At 34.3% G+C, this 14,520-nt stretch overlaps 1 protein-coding gene across 1 annotated transcript in view; it reads left to right on the forward strand.

The window, feature by feature from the left end:
- MTREX (Mtr4 exosome RNA helicase) overlaps positions 1 to 14,520 on the forward strand; it is a gene marked incomplete at both ends in the record, with an annotated part of 95,367 nt that overhangs the window by 53,251 nt on the left and 27,596 nt on the right. The window contains 4 exons of the mRNA XM_080704417.1: positions 5,886 to 6,014; positions 9,143 to 9,253; positions 11,512 to 11,700; positions 13,373 to 13,536. Of these exons, the coding sequence (XP_080560543.1) occupies positions 5,886 to 6,014; positions 9,143 to 9,253; positions 11,512 to 11,700; positions 13,373 to 13,536 (593 nt within the window). The remainder of the gene's footprint in view (positions 1 to 5,885; positions 6,015 to 9,142; positions 9,254 to 11,511; positions 11,701 to 13,372; positions 13,537 to 14,520) is intronic.

Below are 14,520 nucleotides of genomic sequence, written 5' to 3' on the forward strand. Positions count from 1 at the left end.
CGAAAAAGAACAAAGCTAGAAGATATATATTTTCTGATTTCAAACCATATAAAGCTACAATAACTGAAACAGTGTAGTACTGTTCTAAAGGCAGATATATAAGCCATTGGAGTTAAATAAAAGCCTAGAGATACATTCTTCCATATATTGTCAAGTTATTTTTGACAAGGTTTCCACGAACATTTGGTGGTGGAAATAATAATCTTTTAACTAAATATTGTTTAAAAATAATAATTACATGAAAAAGAATAAAATTGGACCCTTACCTAATCCCATATACAAATATTAACTTGAAATAGATAAAAGACCTAAATATAAATCTTAAGACTATAAACTTTTAGAAGAAAATCTGAGTCATAAAACCTCACAACATTGAAATTGGCAGTGATTTCTTGGATATGATTTCAATGACACAGGCAACAGAAGGGTAGACAAACTCCCTAAAAAATAAAAAAAAATATTGTATATCCAAAGACAATGTAAACAGAGTTAAAAGTTACTGATAGAATGGGATAAAATATTTCCAAATGCTATATCTGAAGGTATATTAATATTCCAACTAGAAATCCTAAAAATTAGCAACAATAAAAGCAAACAGTACAATTTAGAGATATGTAAAAGACTAACATAAATAATGAATCTCCACAGATAACCAATCTTAGTTGTCTGTTGGATGGAAAATCTTGTTTCTCTGTACATATTTTATATATGTAGATATTTTTATTAATTGCTTAATAATTTAAGAGGAAAATATTAAGTCTTTTATAATTACATAATGCTTTTACCAGCGTTCTAGTGTGTTTATGTTTTTATATAAGTGGCTGATGTCACTAGCTTTCAGCTTCAAAACTTTAGAATTTGTTGGAAGTAGGTCTGTTAGCAACAAATTTCCTCAGTTTTTTTGTTTATATGGGAATGTCTTTATTTTGCCTTCATTTTTGCTGGATGTAGGATTATCAGTTAACAATTTTGGCTTTTGTTTTTCTGGGTTTTTTCCTTTGATTATGCCAACCCACTGCTTTTTGGACTCCATTGTTTCTGCTGAGAAGTTTCTGCTATTAATCTTCTTGGAGTTCTCTTATAAGAAGCGAATTTCTCTTGCTGCTTTCAAGATTTTCTCTTTGTGGTTTTGCTTTCTGCATTCTATCATGAATTTATCTGTATGAAAGTGTCTGTACTTTTTGCATTATCCTGCTTGAATTTAAGTGAGTGTTCTTGTATGTACAGATGAAGTTTTTTTTTTTTTTCCCTGTAAGTTTGGGGAGGTTTTAGACATTACTTCTTTGAAATCTTTTTCTCTCCTTTCTCTCTAGTCCTTCAAGAACTTCATGAGAATATTGAATTTATTGGTGTCCCACATGTCGCTGACTGAGGCTCTCTGTTAATTTTTCTTTATGTTCTTTGGACTGAATAATCTATGTCTTTGTCTTCAAGTTTATGTGTGCTTTCTTGCGCCAGTTCAGATTTACGATTGGGCCCCTCAAGTGAATTTTGTTTTTATTAATTTCAGTTACTGTAGTTTCAGGCACCAGAATTTCCTTCAGATTCTTTTTATTACTTCCCTCTCTTTGTCTCTTTCTCCTCTCTTTTTCTCTCTGACTTTTGGTACTGAGGATTGAACACCACCACCACCCCCCCGTGGGCATTCTACTTCTGACCTACATCCCCCATCCCCCCCCCTTTTTTTTTTTTACTTTGAAACAGTATCTCTCTAAATTGTTGAAGGTCTTGCTAAGTTGCCACTGCAATTACAGGCATGTGCCACCTCACCTGGCTAATTTCTGACTCTTTACTGCAATTTGATACCATGTTGGAATCATCCCTTCTTTTTCTTCCACTTACATGATCTCCTTATTTAGTTCTTCCCACATATTTACAATGGATTATTTCAATTCTTTTGCCATTACAACATTTGGGCAATCTTATAGTCAGTTTGTGATCCCTGTTTCCTTATTATATGGATCAAAGATTATAATTTCCTTTTTCTTCACCATGTCTATTGTCTTTTCCTTCCAGTATTTTATATACTATTGTAATTCTGGGTATCCTCCTCCCACATAGGCAGACCATTATTAATATTTGCTTATTTGTTTAGTGACTGGCTAGATTATTTGAGTGAGGGCTCCTTTGTCCCACTTACCTCCTACCACCACCATTGTTAAACCTTTTATGTTACTCCTGGGGTGGAGATAGGGAGTGCACCTCTTTAGATATACCCATAATCACCCTGGTCTGGCAGCGATTTTGGCAGAGTCTCTTTTTGTCTTTCACCGGATATACCCAGCTATTAAATTCCCCTTAACAGGAGGGCTCTTCCCAGCTCTTTTTTAAAAACTAGGTCTGTTCTGCAAAGTAACTGGCCTACAGTTTAGCCTGCATCTCCAACAAATCTAAAGATCTAAAAATTGTCTTTCCCTATAGCCTCGACTGATTTTGATTTCAAGAATAATGGAATCTCCATTACTGAACTTTCCCCAGTTCTGTTGCAAATGAAATAAAATCTTTTGGGGAAATACCTTCTTTTAAGTCTTCTCCTCCCTGGTGGAATTTCGTAGCTGTAGTTTTAAAGTTGGGAGTGAGGGCAGTGGCTCCCTTTTCTGACTTGCACCCCCGCTTTAAAAGGAGCTGAAGGATAGGTGGAGGATGGGAACAGTAGCCTCAGATCTTCCCAGCTTGCCTCTCCCAGCAAGAACCCAGCACTTTTTAAGGCAAGAGAAGGACTTGTTGGGCCCTTTATTCTCAGTAGCCCCACACCCAAGGTAGGAACTCTGGCCACACAACAGGAGTTTAACCCTACCGTTCAGCCTCACTTGCCCAGAACATAGCCTCACCAACAGGCAGCTGGCACCAGGATCAGAAAGACCTCTGTGAGCTGCAGGGAGAAGGGAGCTCATCTCTGTGTTTGGTCACCACTGTAGAGTTTCTGCCTCAGGCCAGGGAAGAGTGAGGAATGGAATAGTCTTGGTTCAAATATCAATTGCTATTCTGAGTGGATTTTAGTACTTTTTTTTTTTTACTAGATGTTTATTTGATATGTGCCCTTAGGACCATTTCTGGAGTTTAAATGGTTGAGTTGTTTTTTTTCCCTGTTTTCTCCAGTTGTGCTGGGAAGTAGATTTGCAGAACTCTGTTCATACTACCATGCCAGTACTGTAGTAAATCTCTAAAACTCTATTTTTAAGAGAGGAAAATTATAGCTAATATAATTATATGTACACACACCATAGACAGATTTTTTAAAAATAATTTGCCTCTGTTTATTCTTAATCCATGTGTTAAAATGGTACAAGTTGAGAATTCCTTTTAGGCAAAGATAGCACAAGAATTAGGGTGGAACACATTTCTTTTTTGTTTTTTTTTAATTGATGGTGAAACTAATTTTTCCACTGAGCTACTTGCATTTGTCTGTTCACTAGAAATGTGAAGTAAAGTATATTTTTATTAATTTTGGAATCTAGGTCAGAATGCTAATCCAAAGATTTTTGTGGCCAGTAGACACTGTCTTTGCCAGAGACAGTGAAAGAATGCACACTATTGAAAAGAGGTTGAGTCATTTTAAGAAAATAAAATTTTAATGTGTAACATTTATTTTTTATTTCTTTACATTTTAAAGTTTAGTATTATCAAAACTATTTATTAATTTGGTGATTCATGTTTATACCAGGAAATTAGCCATATTAAGAGAGAAATAAAGAGGAGTTAGGAAAAAGTTTAATTATATGATTAGGAGTAAGAGTTACCCAGGTACTCCCTGTACTTGGGAGGCTAAGACTGGAGTATCTCTGGTGTGAGGCCAGACTCAGCAACTTAGTGAGACACCCAGCAACTTAACACAACCCTCTTTCAAAATAAAAAATATGACAACCTGGAGGTGTAAGACAGAGGTAAAATTCCCTAATATAAGCAAACAACCCAACAGAAAAAGCAGAAGTAAAAATTAGGACATGTGAACAAATTTTTATAGAATTACAGGTAAGACAATCATTGGAAGGCTAAATTAAATATTTGATAACTGTTTTCTGTTATGTCAAAGATGATATTGATTCTCTTTGCAGACTACAGAACTACGATAAAGGAAGTGAGAAAAATATCTTCAGAAATATTTTATTCATTTATTTATTTATTTATTTATTTATTTATTTTTTGGTGGTGATACTGGGGATGGAATCTTTCTACCTCCGGGCTACACTCCCAGACCAATTTTATGTTTTTATTTAGAAACAGGGTCTCTTAAGCCAGTGTGGCTGGCTTCGAACCTTCACTGTCTTCCTGTCTCTGCCTCCCAAGCGCGGGCATTACAAGCGTGTGCCACCACGCTGGGTTTAGGAAATATTTTAATAAAATTTTTTTACTTAAAGTTATGTTATAGAAATGTTTCAAACATGTTTCCATAGTAACACTTGAGGACATTTCTGTAATGTTTCAGTGGAAGATTTGATTATGTATGTTTTGGGGGGTTATGTTTTATAGACACCTCTGAGATTGTTTTATAGAGAATATTAAATTTAATTGTATCCTGCATCTTGGAGGATTTTTCCCCCTTCTACAATAATAATTTGGCAATCATTGAATCTCCTTATAGTAATTAGATGCTGAGGAAGAATGGATGATTTGTTATAACTATTTGTTTAGCTCATTAATAATAAAATGTATTTCATTACTATATATGTATATATATACATTTATGCAATTATTTTTGCAGGTAGATATCATTCATTTTAAAGATGCTATTTGTGTTTGCTTTGTACCAAACCAAGATGAGGAATATTTTGAAACTTCTCTTTAAATAACTTTCCTTTTAAAATATTTATGCTGAGAGAAAGCTAATTCTTCTTTTAAATTGGGAAATCTTATGCTTTAAGGAAATTTTAATTCATTGACTCAAATAATTATGATAGTGCTTATGGTTTATATTGTTTTACTTTTGTTAAATAGTTTTTTACAGAAATAGATTGTTGGTGTGTTTTTATTGACAGATTTTTATTTTTAATGTTTCAAGTATAGGAAAAACAGCCAGGTCTTTGCCATTTTCCACTTGAACCAAACTAATGTTCTTTTTATTCATTTTATGCAAAAGAAATCATTTGAATATTTTACTTAAAAGTATGTAGTAACTCTTTTAGAAACAAAACATTTATTGCTGTTTGAAACATATTGCTTTCAGAAATTATTATAGTATAAGCCGGGCGTGGTGGCACATGCTTGTAATCCCCGAGCTTGGGAGGCAGAGACAGGTTCAAAACCAGCATCGCTGGCTTAGGAGACCCTGTTTCCAAATTAAGAAAAAAATTAAAAAAAGGTCTGGGAGTGTAGCCCGGAGGTAGAAGGGTTTCCAGGAACCCCAGTACCACCAAAAAAAAAAAAAAAAAACCAAAATTATTATAGTATAAAAGACATGTCCTGAGATCTTGAATTCTGGTTTTATTAGAGATTATAAAACACTAAAATATATAATAAAATTATAGGAAATTGTATTATAGAAGTGCCTGTATACTAAGCTGTAAAATAAACTACTTATTGTATTTTGCTAGTTGTTTAATTGGAGTGATTTGAAGATACAGACTCATTTTCTGATACTCGTTTATTTTTCTAATTTTGGTATATGAACTAATCATTAGAAACTTAGACGTGGCATTTTATGTCAGGCATTGATTATACTATTATATTAGAATTCATAAGTACTGATTTATTGCTTTGTTTTCTTATCTAGTGGAATTGAAGGATGCAGAGAGAAAACTTTAATTTTGTGAAATGAGCATTTACTGCACAGTCTGTGCTAGGTGTAATGTGAAATGCCAAGGAAATAGGCCCTGTACAAATGGAACTTAAAATTTGTTGGCCAGTGTTTAAGAATTAATGAACTTCCTTTATATTGTTTTTTTCAGCCTAATTCTGGTGAACTAGATCCTTTATATGTAGTAGAAGTACTTCTGCGCTGTAGCAAAGAGAGCTTAAAAAATTCAGCTACCGAGGCTGCGAAACCAGCTAAACCTGATGAGAAAGGAGAAATGCAGGTTTGTAGTTTACTTTTCATCTTGAATTTCATATATTTTGTGAATTATTTTTTATCTGAATTTAATGAACATACTGCTGTAATTTCTGAATTTTAGTTTTAAGGTATTTTGAAAAATTTTAAATCATCTAAAGTATCACTAGGATAATTGCAATTGTAGTTTTCTTTCTTCTTTTTATCACATTATGACCAGGTAAATAATGACAAAGTGAAAAATAAAGAGAATTTAATAATTTAAGTATCATAGGAAGCTACATTTTACCAGGGCTATGAAGATTTTTATTATCATTCGTGACTTATTTTACAATTTGGATCCATCTTTGCTGTTTCATCTTGTGGAAATAATAATAGCATTGTTTTGATAGTAAAATTTTCTACCCAAGCTTTCAGTTTACACAGGATTTTAACTAAATGTAAGGTGTTTGACTTCCCATACAAAATACTTATTTGTCTTAAGTGTCTTCTATTTTTATATAGATATGAATAAAATAATTGTAAAATCTTATTGCACAGATTCCAAATATCTCTTAGAAGTCTAATATCTTTGTAAAATTTTGTTGTTTTTAGAACATTGCTTTAAAGCCTGTCATGGTGGCACATGCTTTATATCCCTGTACTTGGGAGGCTGAAAGAGGAGAATCGCAGGTTTATGGTCATCCTTAGCTACTTAGTGAGGTCCTCCACAACTTAATGAATCCGTTTCAAAATAAAGAATAAAATATAGGGTTGGGGGTGTGGCTTGGAGATAGAATGCCCCTGGGTTCGATCCTCAGTATTGAATAAAAAGAAGTTGCTTTAAGTATGTGGTGTATTGGCTTACTCTTTTAGGAATTATATTTGTTATAATAAGCTTTCTAGAAAGCAGTCTGCTGCTTGTAGCATCATAGACTCCTTGAAATAATAAATTATGGGATTTGGACTTGGTGGCATTCATTCATTGCAATGCTGGGGATCATACCCATGGCCTTGCACATAGTAGGCCAGCATTCCACTGAGCTACATCTGCATCCCAAGTTGGCAGTATTTAAAAAGACACCTTTATTAAGCATTTTTAAATGATGGTTTAAAAGTTATTTATAATTCAGAATAGTACCAGCCTTTGATCTATGTTCTTTAGTCTTCTAATTTGTTCTCCTCCAAAAGAAACTTTTTTTTAACATTTTTTAAACTTTTGGACTACCCAATTATAAAGGAAGCTAAAACTCCCACAATTTGCATATATTCAGTTGTACCCAAAGGGACCTTCAAAGTTATTGCAACTTGAAATTGTAAAATATGGCATTCATTCTATCGTTCTTCCCGTCTCATAACAAACATTGGTAGTCTTGGTATTCTTTTCACCAGGCTCTTTTCCAAGAAAATAATCCAGGCAGCCATGACTAATTCATTGGAGTTAACATTTTAGGTAAAACCTATTTGCTGACTCTTTGTTCTAGGCCCAAGTTTTATTAATTCTAGCTACTGTGCCTCTTTTGCTTAATGATACCAGAAGCTTGTGAATCGTTTGATTTGGTTCAGTTCAATAAACAGCCTCTACACAGAAATCTTCACCAAACCATGAGCAAGTGTTTCCTGTACTCCAGTAATATTTTTTATTCTATTTATTGCAGTGTATACTTCTAAGGAAATTAAGAGAAACATGTGTTAACATAGTTATGAATTTTCTATATAGTCCGATTTCAAGGGGATTGCAGCTTAATAGAGCATTTTGTACTTCTTCAAAGACCAAGATTAACATCAAAGATGTATGGGGTAGGCAGTACATTAGTAAAAAAATGTTTTGTAAATGAAATAGTGAGATTTGAACAACCTGTGAGGAACATGAGAACTTTTGTCTCTGTGTGTGTGTGTGTGTGTGTGTGTGTGTGTGTGTGTGTGTGTGTGTGTGTGCTGGAACTTCAGAGTAATGAATTTTATTTTCTTCAAAGGAAGCAACATGTGCTGAGCATGCATCTCCTCCTCACCAACCCTTATAACTACAACTTATTCTGTTCTGTGTGGTTGAATGTCAAGACATAAGAATAAAACAGAGAGGAGGAGGGCAGTACCTTCCAAAACATAATACGCATATTATTTGTTTGCTTTTGTACGTGACTGTCTTGAATAGGAAATAGTTTCCTAGGCAGTTTACAAGGAAGCCTCAGCCTTCAACTGCACTAATTGTGTAGCCCTATTTAGGGTTGGTTAGAGCTAGACTTCCATTGCATGAAATATGAGGTAAACATGGGTTTTCCATAATCATTTTCCTCCCACTGCTCTACTAGTGTATGTGATGCCAAACTTAGCTTTATTCAGAATTTTTACAAAGATCAGTTTTCAAAGTGACTTTTCCTTTTAACTATGAAATAAATACTCTTTTGGTGGTACTGGGGTTCCTGGAAGCCCTTCTACCTCCGGGCTACACTCCCACGGGCTACACTCCCAGACCTATTTTTTAACTTTATGTGGAAACAGGGTCTCTTAAGCCAGCAAGGCTGGCTCCGAATCAGCGCGATCCTCCTGTCTCAGCCTCCCAAGCGCGGGGATTACAAGCGTGCGCCACCACGCCCGGCGAGAATCTTTTATTTTTGTGTACCATTTATGTGCATGTGGTACTGGGGACCTCCCCCAACCCTTATTTTCTTTATTCAAGGTGTTTGTTTGTTTTTGTTTTGTTTTGTTTTGTTTTGTTTGTTGGTACTGGGGATGGAACCCTTCTCTGGGCTACACTCCCAGACCTATTTTATATTTTTATTTGGAAACAGGGTCTCTTAAGTCAGCGCAGCTGGCTTCGAACCTGCGTGATCCTCTTGTCCCCGCCTCCCGAGCGCGGGGATTACAAGCGTGTGCCACCACACCCGGCCTATTCAAGGTGTTTTTCATCTTTTGTTTTGAATCAGGGTCTTCATAGGTTGCTGATAGTCTCATTAAGTTTCTGAGGCTGGTCTTGAACCTCTTATGATCCTCCTGTTTTAGCCTTTCAACCACTAGGATTACAGGCATGTTCTACACTGTTAATTATCTACTTTTCATACTTTTATACCTGTGACATACTATAAATGCAACTACTTTTCATGAATCCAAGTTTATTAAGTGGCAGAATTTGAAACTGTTATTTTAATTTTTTATTATATAACCTTTTGTTCATAGGTTGTACCAGTTTTGGTGCATCTCCTGTCTGCTATCAGCAGTGTTAGGCTTTACATTCCTAAAGATCTGCGGCCAGTGGACAATAGACAGAGTGTTTTAAAATCAATACAGGTATGGATGTTAGTTTTATAAATTAGACCTTTTATATAAAGAGGTAACTGAAATGCTTTTATATATATTACTCATAGAAAAACCATAAACGCTACTAATAGTTTGTTATTTTTATAATAAGAGTTATATCAGATCTACTTGTAGCTCTATCCTCTCTTTGAATCTAACAGCAAAGTGTTTTTACTAAAGGATTTACAAAAGAAAACCGGACCATTTTCACTGTTATATGCTAAAAATAACTTGCTTTATTCATTATGCGTGAAAATAACTATAGGCTGTATGAAAAGTTTTATGTATAAAGTGATCTGGGAAATTTTTAACCATTTTAATATATTTAATAAATGGACCAAATCACTTAATTTTCCACTAGAAAAAAAAAGTGAAAAAATTATTTTGTCGGTAAACATCTGAATAGCATTTACTGTGCACTTGAGGGCTTTCTACTAGAATCTAAGAAAACAAAAATAAGCAAACAGGATGCTTCAGTTAGAGAAGGAGTTTTTAAGCTGTGGTCCATAGCCCAACGTGGATGATTATCTTGAGAGATTCATAAAATGTTTATGGATATGTGGCTATTATTCTGGCAAAAATTTCAAAAGAGTTTTAAAATGCCTAAAGAATTTAAAACACTCCTAACTAGTCTGGTGGTAAGTAAATGTGTCTTGTAAATTTATTGAGGCAATGTCCCGCTGGAATATTATTTTTTAATATTTTCAAGTAGTTGTATAATTATGAACAGAAATATATATTGGTTATGTTAACATAAATAATATGTTCATTTTAAAAATAATTTTTTATGTTTATGAATTAGGTTAGTTTTTATTTTGCTAAATTCAAACTTAAAACTGAGATGACTTTTTGTTGAAATATATTTGGCAAATTTCAGGTTTGTCTTCTTGTCGTAAGCATTTCTATGCTGTATCCCATGATGAGACATTTCAGTTTTTATGTTAACTTTAGCAGTAACTTCATTTAGTCTTAGTCTTGTGTCTTAGTTTAAACAAGGTTAGACTGTTGTTTTTCTTAGTCCTTTGTAGACGTTTGTATCAGTCATCACATGTTAGGAAACCAGTGGAAAATGAATCAGGGAAATGAGTCTGCTAAAAGAACCCTGCACTTAATAACTAAAGGTTTCTTCTTTGCTACTTACTTGTAAATTTTTAAACTTTAGAACTGAAATTTTAATTTTGTCTTTGAATTTCATGCCTGTTTCTGCGTATGTATGTATGTGTGTGTGTGTGTGTGTGTGTGTGTGTATATATATATATATATGAGAGAATACATATATATGCATGTAGAATTAACATATAAAATGTTCTTAATATGTAAAAATTGGCCAAGTTGATCTATAAGATTAATTGATTTTTGAACTGATAGTAACTTCGGCACAAACATATCTGGAAATGCTAAGTGGCTTAAACATGATCAGTTTTTTAAAACATGAGACACTTTGGCTTTTTAGGATAGCAATGTTCAAATGTCCTTCAAGCTTTATCTGTGAGTTAAACTCTGATTGTGCTCCTTCTCCTCTTTCTTTGCTTTTTGAGATGGAGCGTCTCACTGTGTCATCCATCCCAGTCTTGGGACTCCTGGGCTCAAATGACCCTTATGCCTCATCCTCTCAAGTAGCTGGGACTGCAGCATGCATCACCACACCCAGTACATTTTAGGCAAGCATTTTAATGCCAAATTCTATCTGACCTTTAAGGCCTATCCAAGACCCTGAAATTCTCCCAGATTTATACCAGCCTATAGTGTACTATCTCTTCTGTGAACTGATTTTTTTTATAATTAACATTCAATCATATAATAACAAATTTAGTAATAGATCAGAACCCTTTAAAAGTTTATTTTCTGACTTAGTAATTACACAGACCAGGAATCACACTCAAATAAATAATCTAAAATCTGAAAACAGTTTACACACAAGAGATGTTAAATAAATGATTATTTGTGATGATGTTATAGCAACCTAAATGGCTCATCACTAAGTTGTGTCACATTTAAGAATTATACTGTGCAATACTAGATTTATGAGTGAATTATAATATGTACCAATACCATTAATTATAGCAGAGCAATTAAAAAGGAGTTTCCAAAACCAATGCAGTGAGAAAATGCCTTCTACTTTAACTGAGAAAAAAATACACGTAGTAGTATTTTTATATGTATAGAAAAAAACTAAAGGAAGTACTTATTTAGTTTACTTTTACTAATTTTGTCTTCATGAGAAATAATTCTTCCATATTTTGTTTCAGGAAGTTCAGAAGCGTTTTCCTGATGGTGTTCCCTTATTGGATCCCATTGATGATATGGGCATTCAAGATCAAGGGCTGAAAAAAGTCATTCAGAAAGTAGAGGCGTTTGAGCATCGAATGTATTCTCATCCACTTCACAATGATCCCAATTTGGAAACTGTATATACACTTTGTGAAAAAAAAGCACAGGTATAACAGAAACTTAGTTTTTATCATAGAATGTTATGTGTTTTGCTAAATGTTTTTTCTTGTCCTACTTTATCATCTAAAACAAAAATGTCTGTCTCTTAAATGATCAACTTTAACCTGTCAACTCTCACCAGCAAGTCAAGATGTAGTTCATTTTTCTATAGTTTGGTATTTGCAGATGGATCTTTTATTTATTTTTCTTCTTCCTGCCTGCCTGTCTGCCTGTCTGTCTGTCTGTCTGGGGACAGAACCCAGAGGCATTAAACCTCTAAACTACACCTCCTGCCCTATTTTGTATTCTTTAATTTGAAACAGGGTTTCACTAAGTTGCAGAGGACCTCACTAAGTAGCTGAGGCTGTCTGTAAACCGTGATCCTCTGGTCTCAGCCTCCCGAATGCTGGGATTCCGAGCATGCGCCACCACGCCCAGCGGGTGTTGTGTTTTTTGTTTTGTTTTTTTTTTTAAATCAAGGTGAATTCACATAGCATAACACTTTTCTTTTTTTAAAATTGGTGCATTGTAATTGTACATTTTGGTGAAGTTCAGGATGATACAGGCATATATACACACAGAACTCCGCCCACCAGTTCCCACCCTACTCCTTCTCCCTCCCCACCCCATGCTCAGCACAGTGATTAGCTTTGATAAGCTTGTGTGTACATCATGTCCATTGAGGTGTTTCCCTTTCTGAGGCTTTCTCTTCCTTGGTCTGGAGTCCTCCTGTGTCCCACTTTCTTTCTAGTTTCCCCATATGAGGAAGATATCCTACCTTTTACTTTTTGACTAATTTCGCTTAGCATAATATACTCCAGTTCCATCCATTTCCCTATAAATGAAATACTTTTGCTCTTTTCGATGGCTGAGTAGAATTCCATTGGTACATATGTTCCATAATTTTATAATCCATTTATCTGTTGATGGGCCATAGTTTGATAGTTATGAACTGAACACCCATTTAACTTGACCAATACAGTGGGTTTAATTTACTCACAGATATCTGCAATTATTAATTCCAGAATATTTTATTCATCTGTAAGAAACTTAATGCCCATTAGCAATTTCTCCATTTCCCTCATCCTTTATTTCCTGGTAATTACAAATGTGTTTTGTGTCTATATGTTGTTGCCTGTTCTGGACATTTCTGATAAATAGAATCGTGTATAATATGTAAACTTTGGGCCTGCTTTCTTTCACTTAGATAATTATATCTTCCAGTTCATCCATATTTTAGGGAATATTCATATATTTCATTATATGAATATGCCATATCTTATTTCCCATTTGTCAGTTGATAGGCATCTTATTTTATCCTACTTTTTGGCTATGATGACTAATGCTGCTATAAATGTGTATGCGTAATGTTTTCCTATTTTTTCAAGTGGTTACTGAGTCATTTGGCAACTTTGTATGTAACTTTTTGAGAACCCTCCAAACTTCACAGTGGCCACGCCATTTTTCATTTTGCAGCAGTTTATGAGAATTCCAGGTTGTCCATGTCCTCGGCAACACTTACTATATTCTGTGTATTTTCATATATTCATCCTAGTAGTTTAAAATGGTGGTAGTAGATTAGCTTTTTAGGATAATTACTTGCAATATCTCATTAGTAAAAGGATTCTCGCTATGTTCTTACTTTATTATTGAGCTTTCTCTGCTTTTTATATGCCTTAGATTGCAATAGATATTAAATCTGCCAAGCGAGAACTGAAGAAAGCAAGAACTGTCCTACAGATGGATGAGCTCAAGTGTCGCAAACGTGTTTTAAGAAGGTTGGGATTTGCTACATCTTCTGATGTCATAGAGATGAAAGGACGAGTGGCTTGTGAGATAAGCAGGTAAAATTTGGTTGTCCTTTAGATAGTTGACTTTAAAACAAAGCATTGTTTTTTAATGAAGGATGTTAATATGAAAGTTTTATAATACTTTACCCATTAAATATGCTTTTGGACCCCCAAATTGCAAAACTAAAAAAATATTTTATCTGTTCAGTAACACAAATACCCCTAGTCTTTTGAAATATTTTCTTTGAAATGCATTTGTGTGTGTGTGGTACTAGATTGAAACACAGGGGCATTCTATCTCAGAGCTTCATCCCCAGCCCTATGTTTTATTTTTATTTTGAATCAGGGTCTCACTGAGTTGCAAAGGCCTCACTAAGTAGCTGAGGCTGCCATGAACTGCGATCCTCCTGTCTCAGCCTCCCAAATGCTGGGCTTACAAGTGTGTGCCACCACACCTGGCTTGAAATACATTTTTAATGCATTGTGGTATTTTTATATAATCTTAGTCTATACCTAATTTTGTATTATTTTCTTCTTTTTAAACATATATGAGCATTGCTCTACCTTGTAATTTAAAACCCTTACCCTTGTATAGGGTATTTTACTAAAGATTTGGGCTAACCATAAGGTAATAGAAAATATTACAGGCCACAGCTTAAAATTGGATATCAGATAAGTCGACTCTCTGTATTCTCTGGGTTCTGCAACCACAGATTCAACCAAATGTGGATAAAAAATATTTGGGAAAAGAGTAACTGCATCTGTACAGCACATGTATGGGGATTTTTTTGCCATTATTTTGTAAACAGTATAATAATTATTTACATAATATTTACATTGCATTAGGTGTTACAAGTAATCTAGATCACTTAAAGTATATAAGTGGGTGTATGTAAGCTATATGCACATACTTTATATAAGGGAGTTGAGCATAGTTGGGCTTTGTGATCCTCAGAGGTAACTTAGGACCCGTCCTTCATAGACAATCAAGGTTTGCTATTATATTTGGTTTTGGTAATCTTTTGGCACCTTACAGTT

Source organism: Muscardinus avellanarius, assembly GCF_963383645.1.
Source record: "Muscardinus avellanarius genome assembly, chromosome: 1".
Lineage (NCBI taxonomy): Eukaryota > Metazoa > Chordata > Mammalia > Rodentia > Gliridae > Muscardinus > Muscardinus avellanarius.